The following is a 25,060-nucleotide window of genomic DNA, read 5'->3' as shown; positions in this document are numbered from 1 at the left end:
TTCCTAACATCTAACCTAATCTCAGCCTAATCTCAGCCGTACCGCACTACACGCACGGCCCTGACCCATGAGGAGACACGGGGCCATGGCTCGTTTGCCTCTGTGCAAGGTTTGCTTCACCCTGGTGCTGGCAACTTTGCCCTGAAAGAGGGCAGAGTAACAGGGACTTGCTCAGCAGCCCAGCTGCAAGCAGCAGCGTACACCTGGGCACTGAGCTATTTTAGCTAACACAGGAGATTTTTGACAGGTAACACCTCATTTCATACAGATTTAGATGTCCTAAGAGGTCCCTTCCAACCTCAACTATTCCGCGATTATGGATAGCTGGCAGCTGCTGCCCACCTGGCTCACTGGCTACCACATGGCCCCTCACAGGAGTGGGAATTGGGTATTTCTCAGGGACAGGATCCTTCCCCCTCCTCCCTATCCATCTGTACCACCTGAACCAGCCACATGTGCTGTGGGGCTGGGCACCCTTCAGGAAAAGAGGGATGCATAATGAGAATTGAGTCATGCTTTATTTGGAATAATGTTTACCCATTGTGGTTACAAGCCAGCTAACTGAAAAATTAGTTCCTTAAGGCTTCTATATCCATCAGAGACATTCGCTGGATGTTGTAAATCAATGCTCAGAGTAGGAATATCTTGTGTGTTTTAGTAGCTACAGTAATTAACAACTGCAACTTATTACCATGGACCGCAAGAATTTCTCCATCAATTCAGACCCTGGAAATCCAAGCAGCTTCCTTCTGAAAAAAGACATTGAAATCAATGCACAGCCTCCATGCATTTGTACCAGCAGATTCCTGAATTGATAGTTATACAGAAACATCTGACTGGTTCATCTCGATATACTTCTCAGGCTTAAAATTCAAAGGGCAGTCTTCTGGCAGAAAATACTTTGGTCTAAATTCCTTGGTTTAAAGCATTTTGTATCACTTTGCTTTTCCCTCTACTAGTTAACCAGCTGAGCTTCAACTACAGATTGACCAAGATTTTCACACAGCAAGGCAAGAAAGACATTTCTCTTAAACAGGGCAGCCAGACTGTAAAAACAAACTGTTAGAAAAGAAGGGTAGAATCCAGAGTTATTTTAATCATAAAATAAAATAAAAAATAATAAAAATCCTACTTCAAGTTCCTAGTCTCCTTCTGAAAATAATTTGAGACCAATACATACAGTTTTAGTTTGGTTGATTTTATTTTATTTTTAAACTTATTCATTAGTTTTGGAAATCATTCTGTTTCATCCCCAGAAACATGTATTATTCTCTTTAACACTCGAAAGAGTTAGGCTGTCTTTATCAGCAGGCTTTGCTTCAACACACACAGTGAGCTACAAATTGAACCTCCAGCTAGGCAGAGCATAGGGGATTTCAGTCAGCTCACACTTCAGATTTCTATGGGTAAATCTAAATATTCCTGACAACTTACATCTTAACATCTAGCACCTGAGAGTAAAAACCTTTGTGTGAGCCTGTTGAAACTACTGAGTCCTTAAAACCTGGTGGAGGCGTGATGCAAAGCCAGCCAGATTCTCGCTGCTCCCCAAAGAGCTGCTTCTCCAGGCAGACGCATCTTGCCCTGCACAACTTCTTGGGGGCTTGTTACAGATTTGATCCCGACTCTTTCCCCAGGTATTGCCATTTATTTGCCTTGGGTTATCAGCCGGGGTGTTTTGCCATCTTTCTCTCCAAACAGCTTTGTTTCAGGATTCCCAGCATAAACTTTAGGCAGGGGAGAGGAGGGAGGCAGCCCCAGTGCATCAGGGTACAAAACCAGCGCAGAGTTACGTTGTCTTTTATACTCTGTGCAGAAGCTCAGTTCAGTGTCAGGCAGCCCCGTAAAGCTGTCAGTCCCTGAGAGCACAGGGTTCAGAGCTCCCCGCTGTGCAGTGCTTCTGTTATATCTAGATGCAATGTCTTTTCTTCTCCCAAGTTATTATTATTTTTTTAAATTTCAATTCCAAAACCACCATGGCTCCACAACAGCCAAAACCAGCAACATACTCTCAATTTGAGAACACCGGTGCAGGATGGACCAGGATGGGGCCATGTTGCTGCAGCCTACGCCTCTGTGGAGCAGAGCTCCAGGCACGCTCATCCCGTGTGCCTTTACTCATTTTCCTTTGCTCCAGTTGGCTCGATTCCTTCTCAGCTTTCTTTCACTGAGCTTTTCCTCTGTTAAACAGTAAGGACATCCTGTATTTTCACTTGGAACACGGTGTGCACGATAAGGCTGGTGAACACATGGGCAGTACAAATATTTGGATGGTGAGAGCACAGCTGGTTTTCTCCAATCACTTGCTGCTCTGCCCTCGGTTAGGGATGCTCTGGGACATTCAGCAAGGATGGGGCAGTGATCCCGGACTCCAGGGTGCTCCTGGTCACCCCTCTCCACCACATCTGCCTTGCTGTCCCCTCCAAAGTGATGACCTTAACTCAGGAGCCTCCCATTGCCATTGGTTTTAATGTCTCTATAAAGCCCACCAAGCAGGCAGGAATCCTGCACTGGCTCTTGTGCCGCAGTCTTTCCAAAGAAGGAAGCATTTTAAAATCATTTGCCTTTTGTGACAGAGGATTATGGTGATAGTAAATACGCACTGCTCTAAATATCAGCATTAACAACAACAGCAAAAACTAACTCAAAAAATAACCAAACTTGACACATCATCTGAAACTGCAGGTGCCAGCAATAGGTCCTGGGGACTTCTAAACGCATCTCCTTCAAGCACAAAAGCAGTTACTTCTTAGGAAATACACGGCAGATCCGTGCAATGAGATGCTTGGATGAGCACAGCAGTAAATGTGAACATCGCGTGGTTGTGCCTCATATTCAGCTGCTCCCGCAAACTTATTGAGACGAAATTACCTTTTCCCCCCCCCCCCCCGTTATTAGGAGGAAATTAGATTGGGAGTTTGCCAGCAAGGCTTTATCATCTGAGGTTGTTTTTTTGTTTTGTTTTTTGTTTCCTTCTTCTTGCTCCTCACCAAGCCACCTTTGCCAGCAGAATCACGAAGCCTAGCCCAAGCTGCTGACAAACAGACCCACAATTTTCTCCTACATGTCTGCATGTCTGATACAAATACCCGCAAGCTGGAAGAGGGATTCTTGAACTTGTTTGCTCTAACGGAAGGAAGACCTTTCTAATGACCTACATTTCTAGGAAAAGGGACTTCAGGAGCTTCCTGAAATACATATATTTATGTATACACACTTATACCAAAGCCAAATAACAACAAAACCAACAAACAACTTCAGGAGCCACGTGCCTCCGGTTTGTTATTTCAGCCCTTCTTCCCCACACATGTTCCTGCGTTAGGAGCTCACAGGGATGGGGGTGGCAGCCTGGCTGCCACCAGGGTCACCTCTTGGGCTCCCTGACACCTCGGTAGTGCTGCTCTACCTGGGCCTTCTCCCCTCCCCACATCTCCTCCCAATGGAGCCGAGCCCACCCCATGCAGAGGTGAAGCAGCTTAGGACAAGCACAGAGGGGACACTCCTGCAGCATCTCAGAGCCACCCGCCTGGGGGCCTTCCCCAGGCAAACCCCTTTATTTAGTTTTGGGCTGAACACGCTCGGCTGTCACTGTTACTTACCCGTGTGCCAATCTGTTAGTGCTTCTGAACATCACTGACTTACTGCATCCTCATCGCCAATTAGTCTGCACGCTATCAACATTTGGGCATGAAGATGACTGGCGTTTTATTTTACTTTATTTTGTTCTGGCTGCAGTAGAGGACTGATTTACTGATGCAGACAGCAGCAGCACAAACAGCAGCTTAAAATGAGTCGTTAGCATCATTAGAGCAAGGGTCAGGCTGCTGGCTGCAGATGAGGGCTTTCCTGAGGATCTCAGCTCAGCTCCAGCCCAGCCTACGCAGGGCTTTGTCGAAGTCCTGTGCCACCCCATGGCAAAGCAGCGATGGTGCTGCCTGCGGCTGTTTTCTTAATTCTCCTCACTCATTTCCAAATGGGTTGTGTTGATTCGGTCAGGGGGAAGAGGGAAGCATGCTTTGGAGAAGCTGAAGCAGGACAGGAGAGGCCGGCACCACGAGGCACCCAACCGCAGGGCTCCCGGTGACAACCAGGCCCCAGCGAGCAGCACTGGTGTGGCACAGCCCCACGCAGGGGACAAAAGCAATCCCTCAGTGCTGACCCAACGCAGGACCCAAGAGGATCAGAGCAGTGGGCCCAGAGCAGCACTGACACCTCAGCTTGGGTTCAGCAGGACCAGCACAAACAGAGGCACAACCAGAAGCACCCACCTGGCCTCCCCCAGCACAGGCCACCTGCGTCCCTCCCAGCTCAATCCCTGGAGCAGGGCAGGAGGTTCCTGCCCCCATGGGCCTTACCAGCCTGGTAGTCCTCAGCAGATCCTGCTGCCAGGCTTCTCCAGCCTCCCTGTGAGCCCACACCAGCTTTCCATGGCACCCTTTGGCACTACCATGGCCAGTCCTTGAGGAACAAACACCCCCACTCCCCTCAGAAACCTCCTGCCCAGGCTATTAATGAGGACTGTTAATGTGCAGGTTAACGACCAGCTTTGTTGCCCTCCTGTGACCCACAGCTGCTACCTGAGATGTCTGGTAGTCTTTCTGCCCCACTCTCCCAAAAACAAGGCAAGGGCTGCCCAGCACCAAGCCAGCCATGTCCCAGTCCCGGTCCCGGTCCCGCCACGAGGGCTGTGGAGCCACCTTGGTGAGGCTGCTGCAGGGGCCTGGGCCTGTCCCACCTCAGAGGACCCTCTGCTGGGTCTTACCGTGTGAAATAGAACCACATAATTTTAATGATCACAGGGGTTCATTGCACTTAACCCTCTCCTCCCCAAAAACCCACTGATGAAAATGTTAATCTTATCCTGAGCTCAGTTTGGCCACATCCCTCTGCCTCTGTACCCCACAGAACTGTTAATCTGCCTCCGAGGCAGCTGTTTCAGATGTGAATTTAACAAAAAAAGTTGTCATTGTCCTGGAGAAAGCACCCACATTGGGACCCTGGACATCTTGCTATGGGAACGGCTTTCTTCTGCCTCATGCGGTCCTGTGCAATGTCACAAGGCGAGCCCCAACCCCGCTGCAGGCCTTGGCTGAACCCTTCCAAAATTAAAAATGAATAAATAAATAAAAATACAACCAAAATGCTGCTTTTCTGGGGTAGGGAAGCACCAAGCCCTCTGGCGTGGCTGCAGCAGTGGTTTGTGACACATTTGCCCTCTCCCCGCAATGTTTCGCCTTGAAGCGTTCGCTCACACATGGATTCGGGCTCTGAATGGAGGCGCAGATGCTGTTTATGCTGTTCTCTAGCATCTCGTTGCACTATATTTTTAAAAAATGATCTGAATCAAAGCGCTCATTCTTTAATTAAACTTCATTTAGCTGCCATCTGCCTGGGATCAAAATGGCTTCATGTTTTGCAACTCTTAATGAGGATTGTTATTGGATTTGTAAACACATAAACAACAACAAAAAACCACCACCAAACTCTTTGAAAAGTAATAAATGAGGAACGCGGCTTAAGTGTTAAGATCTGCATCTTCATCTCCTAATTGTAACCGAGCGCATCCCATTCAGCAGATAATCACGTTACACACAAAAAACGGGTATAAAAATACCCTGCAACTGGAGGACCGAGGGGAGGGAAGCTGGGGGAACCACGGCTGAGCGAACCCAGCACTAACGCGAGCTGCGGCGTTTTGGCAGCGGGCAGGGTCAGCACCGCTGGCTCCTGAGCAAGTGCAGGCACCAGTGGTAGGAGCTTCCTACCCTGGTCCCAGACAGCGAAAAGGGGGTGCTGCGACCCTAAAACCCCCAGAAATTACAGTGGAAATGACTGCTATTTGCTCCCAAAAATGTAATTGTTGTCTGAGCCCAGCAGCTTCAAAACTCAGCCTGGGAATGGCAGAGGTGGCAGCCACAGAGCATTGTGCCCCAACCGGCAGGGCTCGAGCTGCCCCGTGGAGTGGGGTTTTGGGGCACGGGGAACCCAAATTGATTAATCAATTTAGCCAGGTTCACAGCAGGGAATGCTGCAACTGGATTTGGGTTCAGCAGGACCCTAATGCACCTGTCTGGAAAACCAAACAACCAAGTGGGGAAACAGCCCTGCCGTCTCCCTTATTTTCCCCCTGCCTTTTCCAGCCTTTACGATTGCAGTGCGCTTTCCGAACTAAGTCATTAGTCCCTTGTGTAGCTCTGGTGCCCTAATTTAACTTGGCTGCCTGGATGCCCCTGCCTTCAGCAGCAACTCAGTAATCCGGCCCCACAGCCCGCCCCGAGCCTGCCCCACTGCTGCTCACGGCCACGGGCTGGGGCAGCGCCGCAGACCTCTGCTCATTACCGAGCCTCTCCACCGCCTTCGGTGGTCCTGAATGAGGCCTTTTAACTGCAAAAAAAAAAAGAAAAGTCAAAATATAATGAACGTGCCCTCCCAGGAGACACCTCCTCGGGGTGGTTTGATCTGTGAGTAAGCCCCTTTCACACATGTTGGGAGAGAAAAAAAGTATTTTTACCTCTGAATCATGTTTCTTTGTTTCCTAATTGGAGATGCCACGGGTCTCAGCATCAGGCAGAAACATAAAAGACTTCAGATTTTGCTGCTGACTGTTCAGATGTCAAACTGTATGTCTAATTGGGGTCACTGATACAGATCTTTGCCCTTCTTTAGGCTGCTGGCTTTGTGCCTTCTCCTACGTTTGTTTGGGCTTTTATTATCTCATGCGATCATTTGCATCCAACTCCACAGAAAATACGAGTCAAGAAGAAGGAAATAAAATTGCAGCCGCTTTGAAGCAGCTCCACCCGCGCTCCGAATCCTCTGGTGGCACGGCAAGCCAAGGACTCAAGCAGATTGAAAACCCATAAAACAAATAAAGCAGCACATTACACTTGTTAAACTCCTCACGAGTTTGATCTCTCCGTCTGATACCATCCTCTTCCTCCTGGAGCGCATGTCTGGATGCCTGGGGGCAGCTTTGCTTCGTGGGAAAGGCTGTGACCTGTCCTGGAGCCTGCAAGGAGCCTGGGTAGTGGGCACCGACTTCTGCACAGAGACGTTTCTGCTCGCTGGCTCCTTACACCATCAAGCATTTGCTCCGGACACATCTCACCTGAGCACAGCTCTCAGCACGCACAGGCACTGATTAAATACCTGCAGCAGCAATAACAGCGATCAGCGACATCAGCATCTGCTGCCAAGATCTGCTAGCAGAATTATGTTAAAACTGTGAATATTTCATCTAGTGTCCCTCAATTTACTGCGTTACTTCATCTGGCTCTCATGGTGCACAGAGCAGCCCACGGGGCTCTCCCACATGCTTGCAGCTTGGGGGCCAGCGACACGGAACCGGCTGAGCATCAGAGAGCAGCCTGTACTCACCGCGTGAGCTTTCCTCCCTCCAGAAGGCATCAAAGCCTTGTAGGAAATCACGGATAGCAAAGAACTTCGCCGTTTCAGAGGACAGTTAAATGTGCGTAACCAAAATTGCTTCTGTGACTTCACTGCTGCAATTTGGTCCTGCTCCTCCTGCAGCTCTCAGTAAGTTTTTACACCTTTGATTCAAACCTGAAGACATCAGTGGCAAGTGAATCATCAAAGCGCGTCGAACCTCTTGGTTTCAAACACTGATGATGCTAAAAATCCTATTCAGCAGCCAAAGCGTAACGAGGAGGTCTGTCCAGAGGAGCCCTCCTGCACTTACTCTTACCTACATGTGCCATTTGTCAATAATGTATGTAACAAAATAAGTACTTTTAAGAGCAAGGCAACACTTTTTATTTTTATTTAAAAAGGCCTTGATGGCAGGAATATAGTGTAAAAATCATTGGAAAAACTAAAAGGCATTGATACATATTGGAATATACACTTTTTACATAAATTACATTTATTTATTTATTCTTTCATTTGAGGTTCTTATTCGGTATTGAGGTCTAATAGTTAATAGGTCCTGGGATCTGGACGTTTAGACCACCATAGTCTAACATGTACATGTTCATGGGCCATTGCTGAAAGAGAGGGAGAGAAAAAGAAGGCAAAAGTCTCTGTTAGGACACAACACAAAAACATGCATACATCAAATCTCTGACATGTTCAGACACAGGCAGTTGCTCCCACTTTCCAAATAAAAGAACCAACCCAAAAACAAAACACCACCAGCAAACCTGACAAAAACCTTCTAAGCTTATATTTCTCTTGTGTATTTTTTTTTTTAAAGAAGTGTTTGGTATCATCCACAACCGAAGCCAAGCCCTGAGGGAGAACAGGTTGAATGAATCTCCACTGATCTCATTTCCTATTTTTTTTTTGCAGTTTTGATGCATGCCAGAGCTCAGCATCGCGCCCAGAAAGGGGACTGGAGGGGGGATGCCGGGTCCTGCTGAGAGGCGCTATGGGGCCAAGGTGCCCCCGCTGCCTGCGTTTGGGGCCCGGGGGAGCCCCCGGGAGCATTGCTCCACTGACACCCCCAACAAGCCCGGCAGGAAAACGCAGCCCCAAAGCTGCGCCAGCTCCTTCGCCAAACCTGGTCGTGCCACTTAACGTCACACTTTAAGGGTTTGTCGGGTGGAGGGAAGTGGTGATGGTTCGAGGAGAGCAGAGAGCAGCATCCTGAAGCAGAAAGATAGGTAGGCAGTAACCCACTTAATATTTGGAAGGCTTTACCACAAGAGAGATCTGATTTGTTGATGACGTGGACTCCATATTGGAAGAGGAGGAGGAGGAAGATGAGGAAGAGGAAGATACCGAGTTCCCTTCGGAGATCCTCTTCCGCTTCCTCTTGGGAACACTGCTGTCTTTTTCTGCGGGGAGAGAGGGGAGAAATGAGGTGTCTGTGCCCCATGAGCGTGGCCGAGGGGTGTGCAGCCCCTCGGGCATGGGGACGCCTCCTGCAGCTGCCACCTCTCCTCCCGCTGAGCGTCCCCGCAGCCACCACCATGCTGCGGCTGGGGACATGGGCTTCACCTCTGCCACCTGGCACCGAGCTGCCAACAGTGCTCAGGCACCCCCAAAATGGATAAATCCCAAAGTCCAGTCCTTGCAGAGCCTGATAGCCTGCAGATGGTGCCTGTGCTGAACGCTTCAGGGCTGTGAGGTTGCCAGCTCTGACACCAATACGCCCCTATATATATATATATGATACACCCATATATGATACACCCATATAGGTGTGATATACTCTCACTTATATACGTGCCTATAAAATTTCTCCTTGTCTCATTTTCCATCAGCTCACAGATTGCAGGCTTGCCAGATCTCTCTCCTCTACCTAGCCACCTATTTTCAAAAAAAATAACAGGATCCTAATTATCTCTGGGTTGCTAATTCTGACACATTTGATTAAATGAAATTTATTGGGGAGGATGGGACAGAGAGAGAAATACATTCGGAGGGATCACAGAAACCTTGTTTCCTTAGAAGCTCGACTGATAAACGATGGATGAAATTAAGGGCTTTAACCAGCGAATAAATTGCTCACAGTGAATAAATTGCTCATGGGAAAGGGACAATCAAATCCTCCAGAAGACGATGAAAATTTGAGTCTAATGGCACAGGTCTCTCGCCAGCTCACAGAAATACAATCATCTAAGATGACAGCTTGCTCCTGAGCCAACGCTGAGCCTGACTTTTCTGTTTCCAGTAGGATGCGGGAGGGACAAATGCCTCCCCACAGCCCCCCATCCATTTTGCCCATATATTCTCTGCCACGCTGCAGGGAAAGCCATGGATATGTCCCAGCCCTTACCTGTTTGTTTGGCCTCAGTGCAGATTTCAGAAAAAGGCCTGTGTAAGAGACAACACGGGGTCAGAGCACGTGGACACTTTCCCCCCACTCTCTGGAGGGAAGCAACCCTAAGAAACTCAGCTGGGTCTCTGGGCCAGCCCCTTATCCGCCCCATGGTGGCCCCTGGCCCCTGTGCCATGCCCCTTCCCAACACCAACACCTCAAACTGTGCAAGAAAAAGGGGAAAAATGGCTGGGCACCTCCCGTGGTGCAGGACTGTGGGTGGTGGGGATGGGGCAGGTCCTCTGTGGGTACGTGGTCCCATGCAGGCAGCCCCATGGGGCCTTACCCGACTCGTGGCTGGGACAATGCTTAACCAACTACAACCTCTCCATGCCACAGAGCTGGGGGAACTTACTGGAGTTGGTTTATAATCACCATCCGGATGCTCTCTCGTGCCTTCAGGATCTTCTCCAGCCGGTGGATGTCGTAGGTATTGGGGTTTCTGAAAGGGATATCGTCCGGCAGGCCGGTGACCTCCACCGCGTCGGGGCTGTCCCTGATGAGTTTATAGGGCACCATGACGGGCCGGTTCAAGCCCAGAGCCTCTCCTGTAAGGGCAGAGCAGAGGACACCGCACCGGCTTTACCCACAGGGCTCGGGACCACGCCAACAGAAGGATCGGGAGCCCTGGGGGGAGCTGGGGAACCCACAGATGCTGCAATGACCACAGACCTGCCATGGGGCTGCATTGCCACATCCTACTGAGCTGTTTCACATCTGCCTGTCCTATTTATTTCCTGCCTCTAAATTGTTGGTCTCCGCTGGTCTCTAGGAGCCTCATACGGAGGCTGGTTCACGGTCCCAGCACCTCTGCTCAGTGCAGAGCGCACCCACTGCCCTGCTGCACCATGCACCCAGCGAGCCCAGCACCCTGCCCGTGGAGGATGTTTAGGAAGCAGGGCAAATGAGGGGGATTTGTCCATCTCTCCTTGGCTCCAGCTATAGGTAGTTTTGGGGTCACTGGGGTGTGGAGATCACATCCAGCACGCTGCATTCCGCAGCCCCCAGGAGCCCCAAGAATTGCTGTTGCCCACTTTTTGAATTCCTTCAGCCCTTTGGCTTCCACAACACCCCATGGCAGCAAAATATGACGATTTAATGATGTGCTGCATTAGAAGTACTTCCTTCTGCGTGGTTTAAGCTCACTGCCCATTTCTCTGGGTCCCCCTTTAGTTCCTGCCCTTTGGGGAACAGCACGCATCCCTCCCTTCTGTGCTTGTCATGGTTTTACAAGCCTCTCTCCCCACCTCTTTGCCATCACTTGGCTGTTTCCCTACTTTTTCAACCAATTATTTACATCCTCCCCCTGGCTCCTATTTCTCCCCACTTCCAGTTGATTTTCCTGTGATGCCTTTTCCCAACGACCAGCGGGGATGGGTGGGCTCTCCAGGCAGCACAAGGAATCCGCAAAGGGCATTTGCAAATCTCCCTCCACCTCCTGACCTGCTTTTCTGCCGCAGCTCCAGCAGGCTGGCGCAGGGCGGGCACGCACCACGGCTCACGCTAGCTCAGGACGCATCAAAAACGCATCAAAGGCTGATGGCAGCCTGAACAAATCCAGCTCCCGGGCTGCGTTTCGCCCTCCTCCCTCCCCGCTCCAAGGATGAGCTGTCACCAAGAAGGTCACGGTCCCACCTGCAGGAGCGAGGCGCGGGAGCGTCCCCGGGGACGGGCTGCAACGCGGAGCAGCGGGAGGAAACCTGTGCTGCAGCAGGCTGCCGTGTGCTCGGCCTATAAATAGAGCCCTTCAGCCTAATTAATTTTAACTACGGCTGCTGTCAGCAAAAACAAACTCGCCTTGCTCTGTGTGCAGATGGGAGACTCACCGTATTTTTCATTGAAAAGCTCTTTCACTTGCTCTCGGAGAATCACCTTCTCTCCAAGCCTGTTGGCGTCGTCCTCATCTGCAAAGCAAAAAAGGGCAGGGAATAAAACCTCCCGTTTCTTCCTGACCCCTGGAAAGCCCACCCCACCACCACGCGGGGACAGCTCAGACGCGGCCGTTCCTCGCTTGCACCTTCTGCCACCTTTCAGAGCAGCGTGCAGGAGCTATAAAATGCTGCCAAATCTGCATTTGCCACGCGCTGCCATGGCTGAGAGCATTTTACATCCACTTTGCGGTGCTGGAAATGACTGCAAAATATGCAAAGCGATGGAGACTCAGGCCCTGAGCGCCACAAATGCTCCCACAAGTGATATCAAGGAATGAGATAGCGCTTTTATAGCCGGGCTCCTAAGTACAGTATTGTTTTATAATACGCCATATAATCAGCTTGGCTTTACTAGCTTTTTTAATTATCCTCATCACGCCAACCAGTTTCTTCTCCGCTCTCTCCTTTTAAATGAGGTGCCCGTGCCAGGACACTTCTCCCCAGCTATTCAGCATCCTCGGGGGGCTCCAGGATAAAGTGACCATCTGCGGTACCTGTTCCTTGCGATGCTTTCCCACCCCCCAGACATAAAGGACAGCCCAAACGAAGCTTTTCCACCTCTCTGTGTGCCTCACCCCCCCAGCCCTGGGACACGAGGCAGGACCACAGCACCCAAGTTGGGCAGAGCAGGGGTGGGCGCTGCCTTCCCAGCCAAACTGAGCTGGTCCCCGCTGCTCTAAAGCAGACGGCAGTGAGCTGGGATGTGCACGGGCACCATTACACAGGAATTTAATTCAGCTCCTTAAATACAGGAGTCCCAGAGACATCACCTCCACGAACCAAGCTTGCCATGCTGAAGGCAGGTATTTTGCCCAGGGGCAGTTATTTGAAATACCAAGGTGAACGCTGCAAGCCTTGGCACAGCTGTAAAGGACCCGAGCATCCTCTGCCTGCGGTCCGGGACTATTTAATTTGATTTTGAGCAATCACGTGGCTTGAAATTTTGTTTTATGTACATATGGAAAACCTCACGTGGGTCCCTGCCTCCCTGAGAGGGGATTTGGAGGCTGGCACTCAGCACTGCCACTCGCAGCAGGAGCCACGCGCTGCCACCCTTACATCTCGGTGCCCTGCTGCCCCAGGGCACGGCCCCAGCAAAGCCTCTTCTCGAGCTGCTGAGCCTGAAAAAGGGGGTTTTGTATGCCCAGACAGAACCGGGAGCAAAGGGGAGAAGTTTCTGCAAAGGAGCCTTTGGGCCAAGTTGTGCTTCAGATCCAGAAACGGCAACAAAAGGAGCTCGAAAGGGATGGAGCAAAAAACAGGTAAAATGGAAGAAAATAACACCAACATCTCCAAGGCCCTCTGGTTTCAAGAACCAAGCCGTCTGCTTGCCGTGCCACTCCTGAGGCCGTGGCACTGCTGCAGGGGGGCTGGCGGGGGCAAACCCTGCGGGCTCCCTCTGTGACTTCCCTGTCATTTCTGCTCAGTTGCTGGGATGTTCGCACACACCCGCATGGGTATAGATGGTAGCAGACAAAGAAACAGCAGAATGACGTTGTTCTCACTTGGTTCATTTTCCTCTGAGACTGAAAAACGCAGAAGCTCTTTCCTTTCCGCTAATGCCCCGGGAGACCCAACTGGCAGAAACACAATCCCAAGGTTTTTTTTTTTTTCTGCCTTGTGCAACGGGCAGCGCTCCCGAATTCCCAGCCGGGGACACAAGCCAATGCCACGAACTGGAACTGAGCATGCGTAACAGAGAAGCCAGAGAGGAGGCTCCGTCCCGGGGACCTGCCCCTGCATCCTCTGTGCCCCCACCGCCCCTGGGCAAGAGAGATCTCGATCCACCTTTACATTAGACATTTGGTTTGGGACAAAAGCCACCAAGGATGTGCTAAGTCCTGAACAAAAAGCAGGTTTATGCATGCTGCTGGGTTCAAGTCTGTGCTATCGATTCAATTTATTATTTTTTGAATTAAATGAGTAGCCAGTTGACTATTTTTTTTCGCCAAAAAAATCTGTAATGTGCTTATTGCTGTTTTATCACCGGATCGGGACTCCCTGCCTCTAGCAATTAACTCAGCAGGGGCACCCTTACGCCTGCACCGAGCCCAGGCACGAGCTGGGGATGCTGATGGGGCACTGTGGGTGTCCACACCCCGAACCTGGGTGATGAATGAACCCCGCTGTTATCTGAACACCTGGGTGCTCCAGCAGGTGACCACTGCCCATATTACGTCCCCACAGCCTGGTACCGCTGCCCTCACAAGGGGATTGGTCCCTCCTTGGGGCAATCCCACTGATTTCAATGGAGCACACCACCGGGCTTGGGATCAGCGTGCTGACCGCTGTCAGGATCTGGCCCTGAGCCTCCAGAGGACCCCCACACACCTCCCCTTCACTTCCAGCTTTTCTCAGGGTGCAGTTCAGTGACACCAGTGCAAATCCAGCACAGACCCGCTAACATCGCTGCGGCTGCTCCGCAGTGACCCGGGGTTAAGGCAGACAGGGGCAGCTCCAGCTCTGCGTGTTCTCAGAGCACAACTAGAAACGTGTGGGAGCACACGGTGAGCATCCAGACACGGCCAGAACCCCAGATGATGGGAATAAACCCAATCCTGCCAAAGAAACACCGGGCCCTGCACCAGGCAGGCTCCTCTACTCCTATGTTAGCGGAGACGTTAAATCCTCGGAGTCTGCACAACTGCACACCAGCACCCAGCGTATTAAAGCAAAGAAAAACATAAAACAAACCAACCCTCCCCCGAAAACAGCCCCCAATCTGTGCAAGTGCTCATTGCAAATGGCAGGGGACCTTTTAACACCGTAATTGCTGGGCCATGTGGAGGAGCTAAGTGGGACTCGTTAGGTCGGCGCCCCTCGAGCCGAGCTGGCCCCGATGGCCACAGCCCCGCGGAGGAGAGAGCATCAGCAGCACAACACGGGGCTGGCACACACAGCTGGGCTGGGCGTCACAGGGAAACACAGCAGAGAGGAAAAAATACCTGCAATTTGGGGTTGGAACGCATTTTCATTCCCACATTAATAGGCAAGTGCATTTCTTGTCTGCTACCATCTACGATGCACCAACTGAGCTACGTACCATTCAAGGCAGCGTACGCTTTTTCCAATGATGTTATCCGTCTAGGGGCTACAGCGCAAGTTAAAAGAAGAAAAAAAAAAAGAGAGAAAGAAAAAGAGAGCAATGAGTGCTACAGCTTGGTTCTGTGTTCACAAACAAAAGCAAAACCCAGGGCGGTGCTGTCCCGACTAAGGGTGCTCTGGTCCCTGGTCCTCGTGGCACAGAGCTGGCGGTGGCTGACCTGCCCAGGGGCTGATTTTGGGAACTGCCTAAGGCCCCGAGCATCCCACGGGGTTATGCTGTGCCCCTAAAGAGTCTGGGGGACACTTGGGAGGGTGGGCAAATGTCACTGGAGGGAAAATTTGAGGTTGGAGCAGACGGAAAGCGGAGGGGAGTTGGGTTAGTTCTGCAGCTATGGGGGGAAACGGAGCAAAGGGCTCCCTGCGGGGAGGCTGGCCTCGCCTCTGGCTCATAGAAACAGCACCAAAAAGAAACAAATCTGCTGGGGAAAAGCCCTGGCGAGGGGCCAGGGCCACAAATCCCATGGGGGGCGGCAAGCAGGAACCTCAGGGGAAGGGGTGAGCGAGCAGTGGGGCGCTGCCGAATTTGCTGAGCGGAGAGGAGCAGCAGCACGCCTCCCAGGAGGGGCAGAAAGCAAAGAGTTCCAGCAGGTCTGGGGAAGCGGTCCCTGCACAAAGTATTTTGGTGAATGAGTAGAACAAAGAGGAAGAAATGCAGCTGGGGAACGCCTGCACGGGCAAGGGAAACCCGCTGGGGAGCAGGGTCGGGGTGCTGGAGCACGGGCAGGGGGTGAAGGCAGGTCTGAGAGCTATTGAAATATATTTTAATTGTTATTTCTTTGGAAATAAATAAAACAAAGCCAAACGTTTTCATCCTCAGGTGAAGATGTCAAGGTGCTGTTATTAAATCAGGCTGATTAAGGAAGATAATTGAATTTCTTGCCCTGGTAACCCAGGTGTGCTCAGCCACCCACCAGGGTCACGGCCGCTGCTCTCGTGTGCGGAGCGCGCGTGCGCCGCGGCACCGCCAGGACACGGCAGTGCCTGGCGCCCTGAAAAATGCAAAAAAAAAAGTTTTTTTGGGGTCTCTGAAGACCACAGCAGGACATGAGGCTGTGGGGAGTGGGAGCAAAGCAACTGCAAGGCTGGGATCGGCTGGGCGATGGCACTGCCTTCCATGCAAGGATGCTGAGTGCACCACGTGGAAGGGAAAAGGAGGCAAAAAAAAACAACAGAAACGCAAAGATCTGGGATCCCAACCACAGAGGTGCTTAAAGCAGGCCTGGAAGCCACAAAGCCATTTACACCATCATCTGCTCCATGTTCCACCTCCAGACTAACAATGCTGACCAGCTTAATGGTAAAGCAAGAAATAATTCATCCTGGATAAAGGCAGGCAGAGCAGGACAGAAAACAACCTGGCGGCTCTCATGGGGCTTAAAAATGGGGCTGAGGGACGTGGGGATGCCCGGGAGCTCTGGGGATGGAGTGAGCCACGTTTCGCCCTGGTTCCTGCTGAATCCAAGAGCTTTTCTCTCATTTTTTTTTGTGGTTCGGAGTTTCCAACGTGAGGCACATCTCATCAAAGTCTTGCGGAGGATTGTGCTCTTGTGATTAGAAAAAAAAAAAAAAAAAGGATGCCTGGATGTGTGTTTTTTTTAATTAAAGAACACTGCCTGCCCTACTTTATTAATTGGAGTATGGGAAATAATCTATCAGGGTGGTGGGGAGTTTGGGGAATAGGACAGATGGAGCTGGTGTACATTTTCAATCAAAGCACATAAAAATTAACATACAGAAAGATATTTTTTTTTTTGCAAGATTACTTATGCCTGATTTTTTTTTTTTTTCAAAGGCTCAAATTAAGCCTGTTTTGTATCTCTGTGCCTCAGGAAAGAGGAAAAGAAAGGCTAAGTGCTGTGTTTGTAGCACTGGAGCTTCACCCCTGCTCCCCCACTCCTGTTTGAATGCTGTCAAAAAGGGGCTGCGAAGGTCTTCTGCCCCGAGCAGACACCAGCAGCGGGAAGAAAAGGAACTGGAAGACAAAATGCCAGCCTCTGGAGGCCGGGGGGGACAAAGCCCCGTGGGACCCCTGCCCCCCTGGCTGTGCTGTGCCTGGTTTGGGGTGCAGAGGGGTTCAAACCATCCTGGGGACAGGGATGCTGACTGCAGGGAGCAGCACGTGGGTGAGGTGCTGGCAGCAGCACCAGGAGCACTGCTGAGCCTTGGCAGGCAGCTGGAAACCTGTGCTGAACGGCTACGCCACAGATACTGGCCTGCTGTGGACACCGGGGAGCACCCACGGCTCCCCATCCCCTCGGGGTTTGCTTTTTCCTAAAACCGGCCCCGTTCTCAGAAAGCACCGCTGGGCACCTCTGTGCACGCAGGCATCAGCCGATCCCATCCCCACAGCCGTAAGGGAGAGAGCACCGGGGCAGAGAAATGACAGAGAATTTGGAGACAAAGAGCGCCGGGCATCCGCTTTGTATTTAAACCCATTTATCTGGTTCTGTTGCACTCAAAAAATGGGTTCTCCTAAAATCAGGAGAGCAATAGAGAACCCGCCCCCCTGCAGCCCTGCGGTTATTTGGGCAGTTATTTGCCATGCAGAGGGTGCCCAACCTCCTTAAAGCAAAGGAAATGCTGTTAATTCACCTTAAAAGCACCTAAAATCACACCACAGCGATTTTTTATAAAAAGAAAAAAAGTTCATGTTCAATTTCCTTCCTCCCTTAAAATGCATATTTTTCACATCATTTCTGGCCAAGATGCGCCATGAAAATGTAACCTCCCTTCTATCTATGAAGTCATCTCCTGGGCTTTCCGACCTTCAGGTGCCTTTGCAGTGCCCTCCCGTTTGGGAGTAGCCCTTGCTTTTATTTTAACACTCCTCCACGAAATAAAGGAGATGTTCATTGATTTTGTTCTAATGCCAAGCATGCACTTCTGTTGGTCTTAATTTCATGTGGCAGGACTTCACTACAGAAGATTGAGGCAAAAAGAACATGACAACCTCTCTTAAATCTGAATTTTTTATGATCTATGGCTATTTGGAAATCATTAATTTTGTTAAGGCAGATAAAAAGCGATCGAAGCAAACGCGAGGGATGTGCCACTGCGTGGCCACCATCCACCGAGGTGTGAGACGATGGAAAAGCAGGAGAGAGGTTAATTGCTGTCAGTGGGGATTTTTTTGGGGGGGCAGGGATGCCGTGACCTCCTCCGGAGCCCTCTAGGTAAGACAATACACAGCATAAAACGTCTTTGATTTTGTGCTGGCGTGGGCAAACCCGTGGTGCGCACGTTCAGCTGGAGAAGGAGGGAAAAAAAATGTGCATGGAAAATAAAATCAAATTCTCCTACATCTCTATTTATCACGCTGCATTTCCAAGCCAGCTGGCAGGCTGAAATATTTGCCTTCTGATGCGCTCCTTCGTTAACGGTGCGATTAGTGTCAGGTCGGTGTCTCCTAACGCAGCTCCGCAGCTCTCGGCAGGGGATGGGAAGGGCAGGAGCAGCGGCTGCGCCCTCGGCTCGCCCCAGTGCCACGTCCCTGCGACCCCACGGAAAAGCCACGTTCTGCTGAACTGGCATTCGCCCAGGGCTCGGCCAAAGATCCGGCCGACACGAGATAAGGAGGCTGATAAGGAGGCTGCTAAGGAGATAAGGAGGCTGCCCCAAAGCCTGCGGAGGTCTCAGGGGATTTCTCTGTGGACGTGGCCGGGCAGGGAGCGGTGCCGCGCAGCCCCTGCTCCCAGTTTTGCAGACAGACCTCCTCGTGTCGGAGCCGTCTCTGGAGTCTCCCACCTCTCTGCAGCTCCCAATGAGGCCATACAAATGTTTTCCTCTCTGTCATATTTTTCTTCCCTAAATTGTGCCATCTCCGTGGAGGCTGGCCAAGGAAATGGAAAGCCATCAATAAAGACGACAACGGTTTTTGCACCCATCTGTGCTCTTCCACTGGCTGTAATTACAGACATTTAAAACAAAGACAGGTTTTTAACTGCATTTCTAGCAGCAGCTCTTTTCCAGGGAGCCCAGGAGGGAGAGACGGAGCTGCAGACCGGTGCAGACCGATGGGGGTCCCGCAGCACTCCCCCCTCCCCAGCACCTCGCTGGTGAACCCCCGGCTAATTGCAAGGTGTTTACTTTTCGGAGCGTGTGCTTTCTGAAATGCAGAACCTGGACTCCTGCCCTAGATGAGCTCTTTAAAAACGCTGTCATTTCAAGGAAACAGCGCCAGTACAACTGCATGAAGCTGAGGCCAGCTGCCTCGGTCAGGGGAACATCATCAGATGCAGCAAATAACAGCAAAAAATAAAGAAATGGGAAATGCAGGAAAGCAAGGTCGGCGACAACCTTCTCCCAGCCGATAAAATTAGTGCACCATTCACACCACGCAGCTCCCTGCCCAACAATAAACACCGAGCCAACGCGTTGCTTAGGCAAAAAGGCATCATCTCTTACCGGGTTTGGGGATGAGTCCTTGGAAAGGCCTGTGAAAAAGAAGGAAAAAAGATTATAAATGATTTCAAAAGATTTCACGCTCCTGGCTCTGGGCAGCAAGCTCTTTGTGGGTATGAAGACACGCAGCGGGGCCCAACAAGAGCGATGGATTCACATGAACCTGTTTCCCCACCCGTTTGCACCAGTGCCTTCCTCTTCCCTACTGGTGTCCCCCCAGTTTGGCTGCAGAACCTGCCCATGGAGCCATCCCCCTGCTGCAGGAGCCCATCTCGCTGCCCTCACTCCAGCACTAACACTTTTCTCCCACCTCAAGTCCTAGGAAAGCTGTTTGGGATTTCCCTGCCCACGCACCCAGTGCCCTGCGATCTCCCAGAGCCGTTTTGGGGGCTGCAGCCCTGCCGGCGCCGCTCTCAGCCCCTTCCCACCTCCTCCCCGGGCAGCAGGCAGGAGGAAGGAGCAGGAGGAGGCTCCATTTTAGGACCCACTCCAAAGCCTTAAGTGCCAGCCCAATTGCTGTCTTGGGGCTGGAGGTTTGTGCTGCATTTACAAGGGCTGGCGGAGCCTGCAGTGCATTTAGGATGAGGCACAGCAGCCCCGTGGCTGCTCCCTCTGCTTTCCCCCTGCCCGCGGGGTGCAGGCAGCTCTGGGGGCCGTACCTGGTCACTGTGAACTTGATTTTGTCGGCCACGGCCAATATCCGCTCCAGGTTCTGGGAGCCAAAGGTGCAGGGCTTGCGGAAGGGGATGCCAGGGGGCAGCCCCTCGATGATCACTGACCCCGGATTGCTTTTGATCCGCTTGTATGGCACTTGTACGGGGTATTTGATCCCCAAGGCTTCACCTGGAAGAGAAGCAAGAGGTAAGCGTGCAGGATGGCAGGGATGTGACCTTGACCGTGGCTCTGGCTCCATCCCCAGTCCCCCCCAAACCCCGGTGTTTGCTTGGGGACGTTATTTGGGGATAACTTCACATCCACGTCCCCTCTCTGACATCTGGCTGTAGGGCTGAGCCCACGGGCTGCCTGGCAATAATCACACTGGATTTCTGGCTGATGGAGAGCAGATCCTGGGGGACCTGGGCGAGGCTCATCCCATCTAGAAAATGGGATAAAGGCAGGTGCTGGGTGGGCAGGGCATGGGGATACCCTGCAGAGCCCAAGAAGGTGTCCCTGAAAGACCCTAAAAGATGAGAAGAGCAGTACCTGCACATCCAAGCACTTGCTATATGCCCCCCTTCCCCTTATTTTCTTCCACCCCCATCCCTAGGCACTCCGACAAATCTCTCCAGCTCCACTCATGAAATCTCCAGCGCTGTTCTGCATGGAGGGGGGATAAAATATGGAACAGCCCATCCAGGGATGGCATGAAGGGTGCCGCGTGGGAGCCACCCACACAGCCAGCAACTGCGGCAGAGAGCACCTCTTCCCCTCCCCAGGAAACAGAAACGGGTCCTTGGGCACCCAGCAAAACGCCCGCTGCTCCGCAGGGGAAGGGGGAGACAAAAGGAAGCACCCAGCAAGGAGTGGGGGGAGAGAGGGAGGGATGGGGGCAAAAAATCAGGGAGGGGAAAGGGGAACAAGAACAACTCCCACCCCGATTCCTCACCATATTTCTTATTGAACAGGTCCTGGACTTGTTCCCGCAGTGTGTTAGCGATGTCTATTCTGGAAAGCCTGGCATCATAATTTTCTGTAAAATAAAGAAACAATTATGGACTTCTGCTGTTAAATTAAAAGGCACTCTGTGACTTTTAAGTAATACGATTTTCTAATTATAGGAAAGTCCTTATCTCGCAATTAGCTAATCTCTGGAGTAGGCCATTCAAAGTCCTTAAAAATAATCTAAACAGAAATATGTTTTTTTCCCCTGCCTGTTTGCTAAGAATAAAAGCTGCATGAAATCGAAGATTCAGTTGTGATAATTAGCGGCGTTAAAATAAAGCGCACTCAAAACCCTGCCTGAAAAGCTGAAGCCCTTTAAAGGCCTCCATCCCTCTTTGTGGACTGCTCGAGTGGGGCAGCGCTCGCCCATAACAAGCCAGGGGCTCTCTGTGGCTGCTCCTTCCCCCGATTTTTTGAGCCATCCCAAAAAGACGCGCCCCGTGCTGGAGATGTGCTGTGGTGGGAGCGGTGTTTGCACAAATATCACCCGGGTGGAATAAGCCACAAAAAAAGGCAAACCCCAAATCTTACAAGGCTTAATTATGTGTCTCGCAAGGTCAGATGGCGAGATAAGCAAAGCTGTTTAATTAGGGCACCACCCAGGGCACTTCAAGGCTCTCCTGTGGACCTGTGGGTCCTGCCCCTGGCTGCGCATCCTTCCTCCAGCTTGCCTGCTGCCTCTCACCCCATCTCCTTTCCTTTCCTCCCTCCCATCCTTGATTCTACCGACCCCTCAATCCCTACAATCTCACGGCGGCTCCTTTTCCACCTCTGTTGCCTCCATGCAGCCCCCACAAGGGCTCTGTGGTGGCCAGGGGACGTTCCCCCAAGCCCCCCGGTATGTGCAGGCCCGTCCCGAAGGGCTCTTGGGGCTCACCTTGGAAGCCCTGCCTCTTCACAGCGTCATCCAGCAGCGTGTCACTGCAGTCCCTCTCGGCGGCAGCTGTGGCAGGGGACACAGAGGCGTTAGGACCCGCGGTACCGCCGAGGGGATGCACAAGGGCTGGGCTCCGCAGCGCCGAACACCACAGCTGCCTTTGCACAGCCCAAAAACAAGGTGGAGAGGGACGGCACGGGATGTGCAGCAGGGAAATGCCCCCGTTCCTCTGGTACCCTGCCCTTAACGGTGCTTTGAAGCCTACCTTTGGCTCCTGGGCTGTCCGACGCCATCTCCTTAACGCCCTCTGCCAGCAGCTCTGGCCTGGAAAAGAGCAAGAAGCAGGCGCAGCGTGAGCGAGCCCCCAGCCAGCAAAGCCATCAGCGTTTTACTGCTCCATCCATCACCGAGGATAACGCTCCTCCAGCCGCAAACCCACTAAACATATCTGGCTAATGCAATTTTAAAGCTCCTGCAGTACAGCAGGGGAACTTTGGAAATAATTTTCATGCTGACAGCCTCTTTAGCGAGCCCGTGTAACACTCCGCGGGATAAGATTAAGCCCGCGCTGGCTGAGCAGCTTAAATCAGTGCCTACAAACTTTTATGAGATGTGGTCCTGCGTGCGTCTCGGGGACGGGAAAAGCCTGCCTAACTGCTTGCAGTGTACAACTGGCACACAAAATTGTCATTGTTTGGGTGAGAAACCCTCAAAGATACCTAAAGACATTTAAAAATCCATCTCTGCGGGATTCTTTCCCGGTGCCGTTGCTGCGTGTTGCCAGTGGCTTCTTACAGCTCCCCCCAGCTTCTGTGACACCCCCTCAGTGCAAGGACAGCATCTGCCTGATGCCTGTAGCATCCAACACCCCTCTGGGATGCAGATGTGCACAGCTGGACCTTGGCTGGAGCCACTGCATGCAGGAAAACCCTCTGGGGTGCCCAGCCCCTCCTTTCCCCACACCTAGCACCCCTGCTCCTAAGGCCAAACCCTTGCAAAGATGAATTTTAAAATAAAAGATGAAGAGGAAGAGACCAACAGCAACACCGTTGACACCCTGGGGACTGCTCCACCAAGGCCACATCATTTGATGGCTCCTAATCAAACAAATTCACTGCAGGTGACCAAGTGATGGGTGCTCTCCAGGACACTGCACGTGTGTGTGTGCTCCCCAGGAGCAAGAGCTCGGAGCTGCAGCACCCTCCCCGCGGGACAGGCACTCCGCTCGCCTCACCTTTTAATGACAAACTGGATGTTGTTGCTCGCTTGCAGGATCTTCTTCAGCTTTGCAATCCCGAAGCAGTTGGGGCGCCGCAGCAGGATGCCCTCCGGCAAGCCTACGACAAACAGGTCCTCGGGGTACATCAGGAACTTGGAGTAGGGGACCTTGACTGGCTCCGATATTCCTATGGCTTTCGCTGCGGGAGGACCACGTCTCGTTAGTTTGCCCCGTCGGGTCAGTGCAGCAGAGACACGATACATCACTGGGGGGTTGGAGAGGTTTTGGGGCCGTTTCTGGTTATGCTGGTAGGGCCGTCCTGTCCGCCTGATGCAGGTGGGTGGGAGTCAAGGCGTGAAGCCAGGCAGCCCCCAGGATTTCTGCTTGCATTTGCTGCTTTTATGTGACCAGCTCGGTAACGCATCCTGAAGCAGCTGCAAGTGTTTGCAGCGGGGACCCCACGCCCAGACCTCCCGGCCATCCCTCAGCCCCACAAGGAGGGGGGTTATCTGCTCTCACAGCTCTGCCTCTGGCATTTGGTGGGCCACACGGGCAGAGCTGCACCTCCTGTCCCCAGCAGCACAGAAACCTTTCTGCCAGCTCGCAGAGCGCACGTGAGCTTGTGCATTTTTCCTGAGCTACGTAACCTTTAGAAAAAGTAGTGGGAGGTAAAGTACATATTTTGTCTGCCACCCCGAATGCCCTGATGAACTTAATTAAGTTAGGAGACGCATCCTTTGGCACCGAAAGCAGGCAGTAACCTGCTTTTTGTTATTTTTACAGCGTGCTTCCCCAGCAGACCTCTTTGCCTTTCCTTGCGAGGAGGAGGGAGCATGGGATGCTTGGTGCGTGCCCCCAGGGCAGGGCATGCCAAGTGGCAGCCCCTGCACCCAGCCAGCCCTCCTGGCCACGACACGGCCCAGAAGGATGGAAAACCCTCTCGGATATTTCACACGAGTGCTGGGCAGCCCTGCCAGCCCCCCGCCTCTGCAGGAGGAAGGCTGAAGGTCACCGCCACAACTCCTGGGCTGCAGCCAGCAAAAAGGCATCGAGGAAGCCAAGGGGAAGAGCTGCAATAACGAGGCCCAGGGAGACTTCAGATGCGTTCATAAGCCCGGCAGACAGCAAATGAACAAATTAGATTGCACCTTTCCTCAGCAACCGGTTTGGAAATGGTAGGTGACATTTCTTAGCAATTAGGAGCTCCCCGCGGCCGCAGGCAGCACTTGGCATTACACACACGTGTCGATGACCGGCTCACCGTATCTCGTGTTGAACAAAATTTCCACTTGTTTCCTCAAATGACTTAAAACGTCCCCTATACCATCTGCAAAAAAAAAAGAGATGCTCTGAGAAATCTGCTGCCTCCAGTGCAAGCAACATGCAGCAAAGGCGAGCAGCCCTCATGAGCTCGTCCTGCCCCCAAAGTCAGAGCTGGTCCTGTGGCAGCTGCCTCTGAACCTCCTGAGTGAGGAAGGGCAGGGATGCAGCACCAAACTCCCCGCTGCACAGCAGCAAGGAGGAAAAGATAGGGAAAATGTGAGTCTGGGCAAAATATGCTACCAATGTGAGAGGGAGGACAGAGACCTCCTGCTCATGCGTGGAGGTGGTGCTGGTGAGATCTGCTCCAGCCACCAGCACACATTGTCTGAGCATTTCACCCCAAAATACAGGGGTGCCCTCTGCATGGAGCTTTCTGGGGGCTGGATGCTTTGCAGATGCTGTAGGCAGCCCAGCAAAATACATCTGTGTCTGGCAAAACCTCCCAAACCTTGCAATTATTGGAGATGTTCATCAGAACCTCACCTGATCCCTCCATCTGCTTCTCCTCGTGTCGTGACTCCTCACCGGGCCCCTTCTCGGTCCCTGCTGAGGAAGAGGAGGGTGAGCAGTGGCCAGCACCAACAAAGCCAGACCAGGTATGAGCAGGAGCCTTCCAGGTCCCCCACCATCACCCAATGACCCCCACATCTCTCGCTGAGCCCCTGCCCAAGCACAGGCTCGGGCTGGCAGTGTCACAGTGTCCCCTGGAACCCTGGCTCGTGCCATGGCAGCACCCAACACCCCCCCTGTCTACCAGAGCT

The 25,060-nt window shown here is 52.1% G+C and overlaps 1 protein-coding gene across 7 annotated transcripts in view; it reads right to left on the bottom strand.

Moving 5' to 3' along the window:
* Positions 1-7,746: 7,746 nt before the first annotated feature.
* GTF2IRD1 (GTF2I repeat domain containing 1) overlaps positions 7,747-25,060 on the bottom strand; it is a 56,872-nt gene continuing 39,558 nt past the window's right edge. For 3 of the 7 annotated variants that reach the window (XM_068655799.1, XM_068655798.1, XM_068655795.1), the window contains 14 exons: positions 24,783-24,845; positions 24,238-24,303; positions 22,992-23,175; positions 22,023-22,081; positions 21,758-21,823; positions 20,825-20,908; positions 19,878-20,061; positions 19,222-19,250; positions 14,756-14,803; positions 11,608-11,685; positions 10,137-10,329; positions 9,740-9,777; positions 8,659-8,795; positions 7,747-8,003 (listed from right to left, as the gene is read on the bottom strand). In XM_068655799.1, the coding sequence (XP_068511900.1) occupies positions 7,929-8,003; positions 8,659-8,795; positions 9,740-9,777; positions 10,137-10,329; positions 11,608-11,685; positions 14,756-14,803; positions 19,222-19,250; positions 19,878-20,061; positions 20,825-20,908; positions 21,758-21,823; positions 22,023-22,081; positions 22,992-23,175; positions 24,238-24,303; positions 24,783-24,845 (1,304 nt within the window). In that variant the 3' untranslated portion in view covers positions 7,747-7,928. The remainder of the gene's footprint in view (positions 8,004-8,658; positions 8,796-9,739; positions 9,778-10,136; positions 10,330-11,607; positions 11,686-14,755; positions 14,804-19,221; positions 19,251-19,877; positions 20,062-20,824; positions 20,909-21,757; positions 21,824-22,022; positions 22,082-22,991; positions 23,176-24,237; positions 24,304-24,782; positions 24,846-25,060) is intronic. The other 4 variants (XM_068655794.1, XM_068655796.1, XM_068655797.1 and 1 more) reach the window with 3 other exon arrangements.

Source organism: Anas acuta, chromosome 19, assembly GCF_963932015.1.
Source record: "Anas acuta chromosome 19, bAnaAcu1.1, whole genome shotgun sequence".
In the NCBI taxonomy this organism is placed as follows: domain Eukaryota; kingdom Metazoa; phylum Chordata; class Aves; order Anseriformes; family Anatidae; genus Anas; species Anas acuta.
Note: the sequence above shows the minus strand (reverse complement) of the source record. Positions and strands in the feature narration are given on the sequence as shown.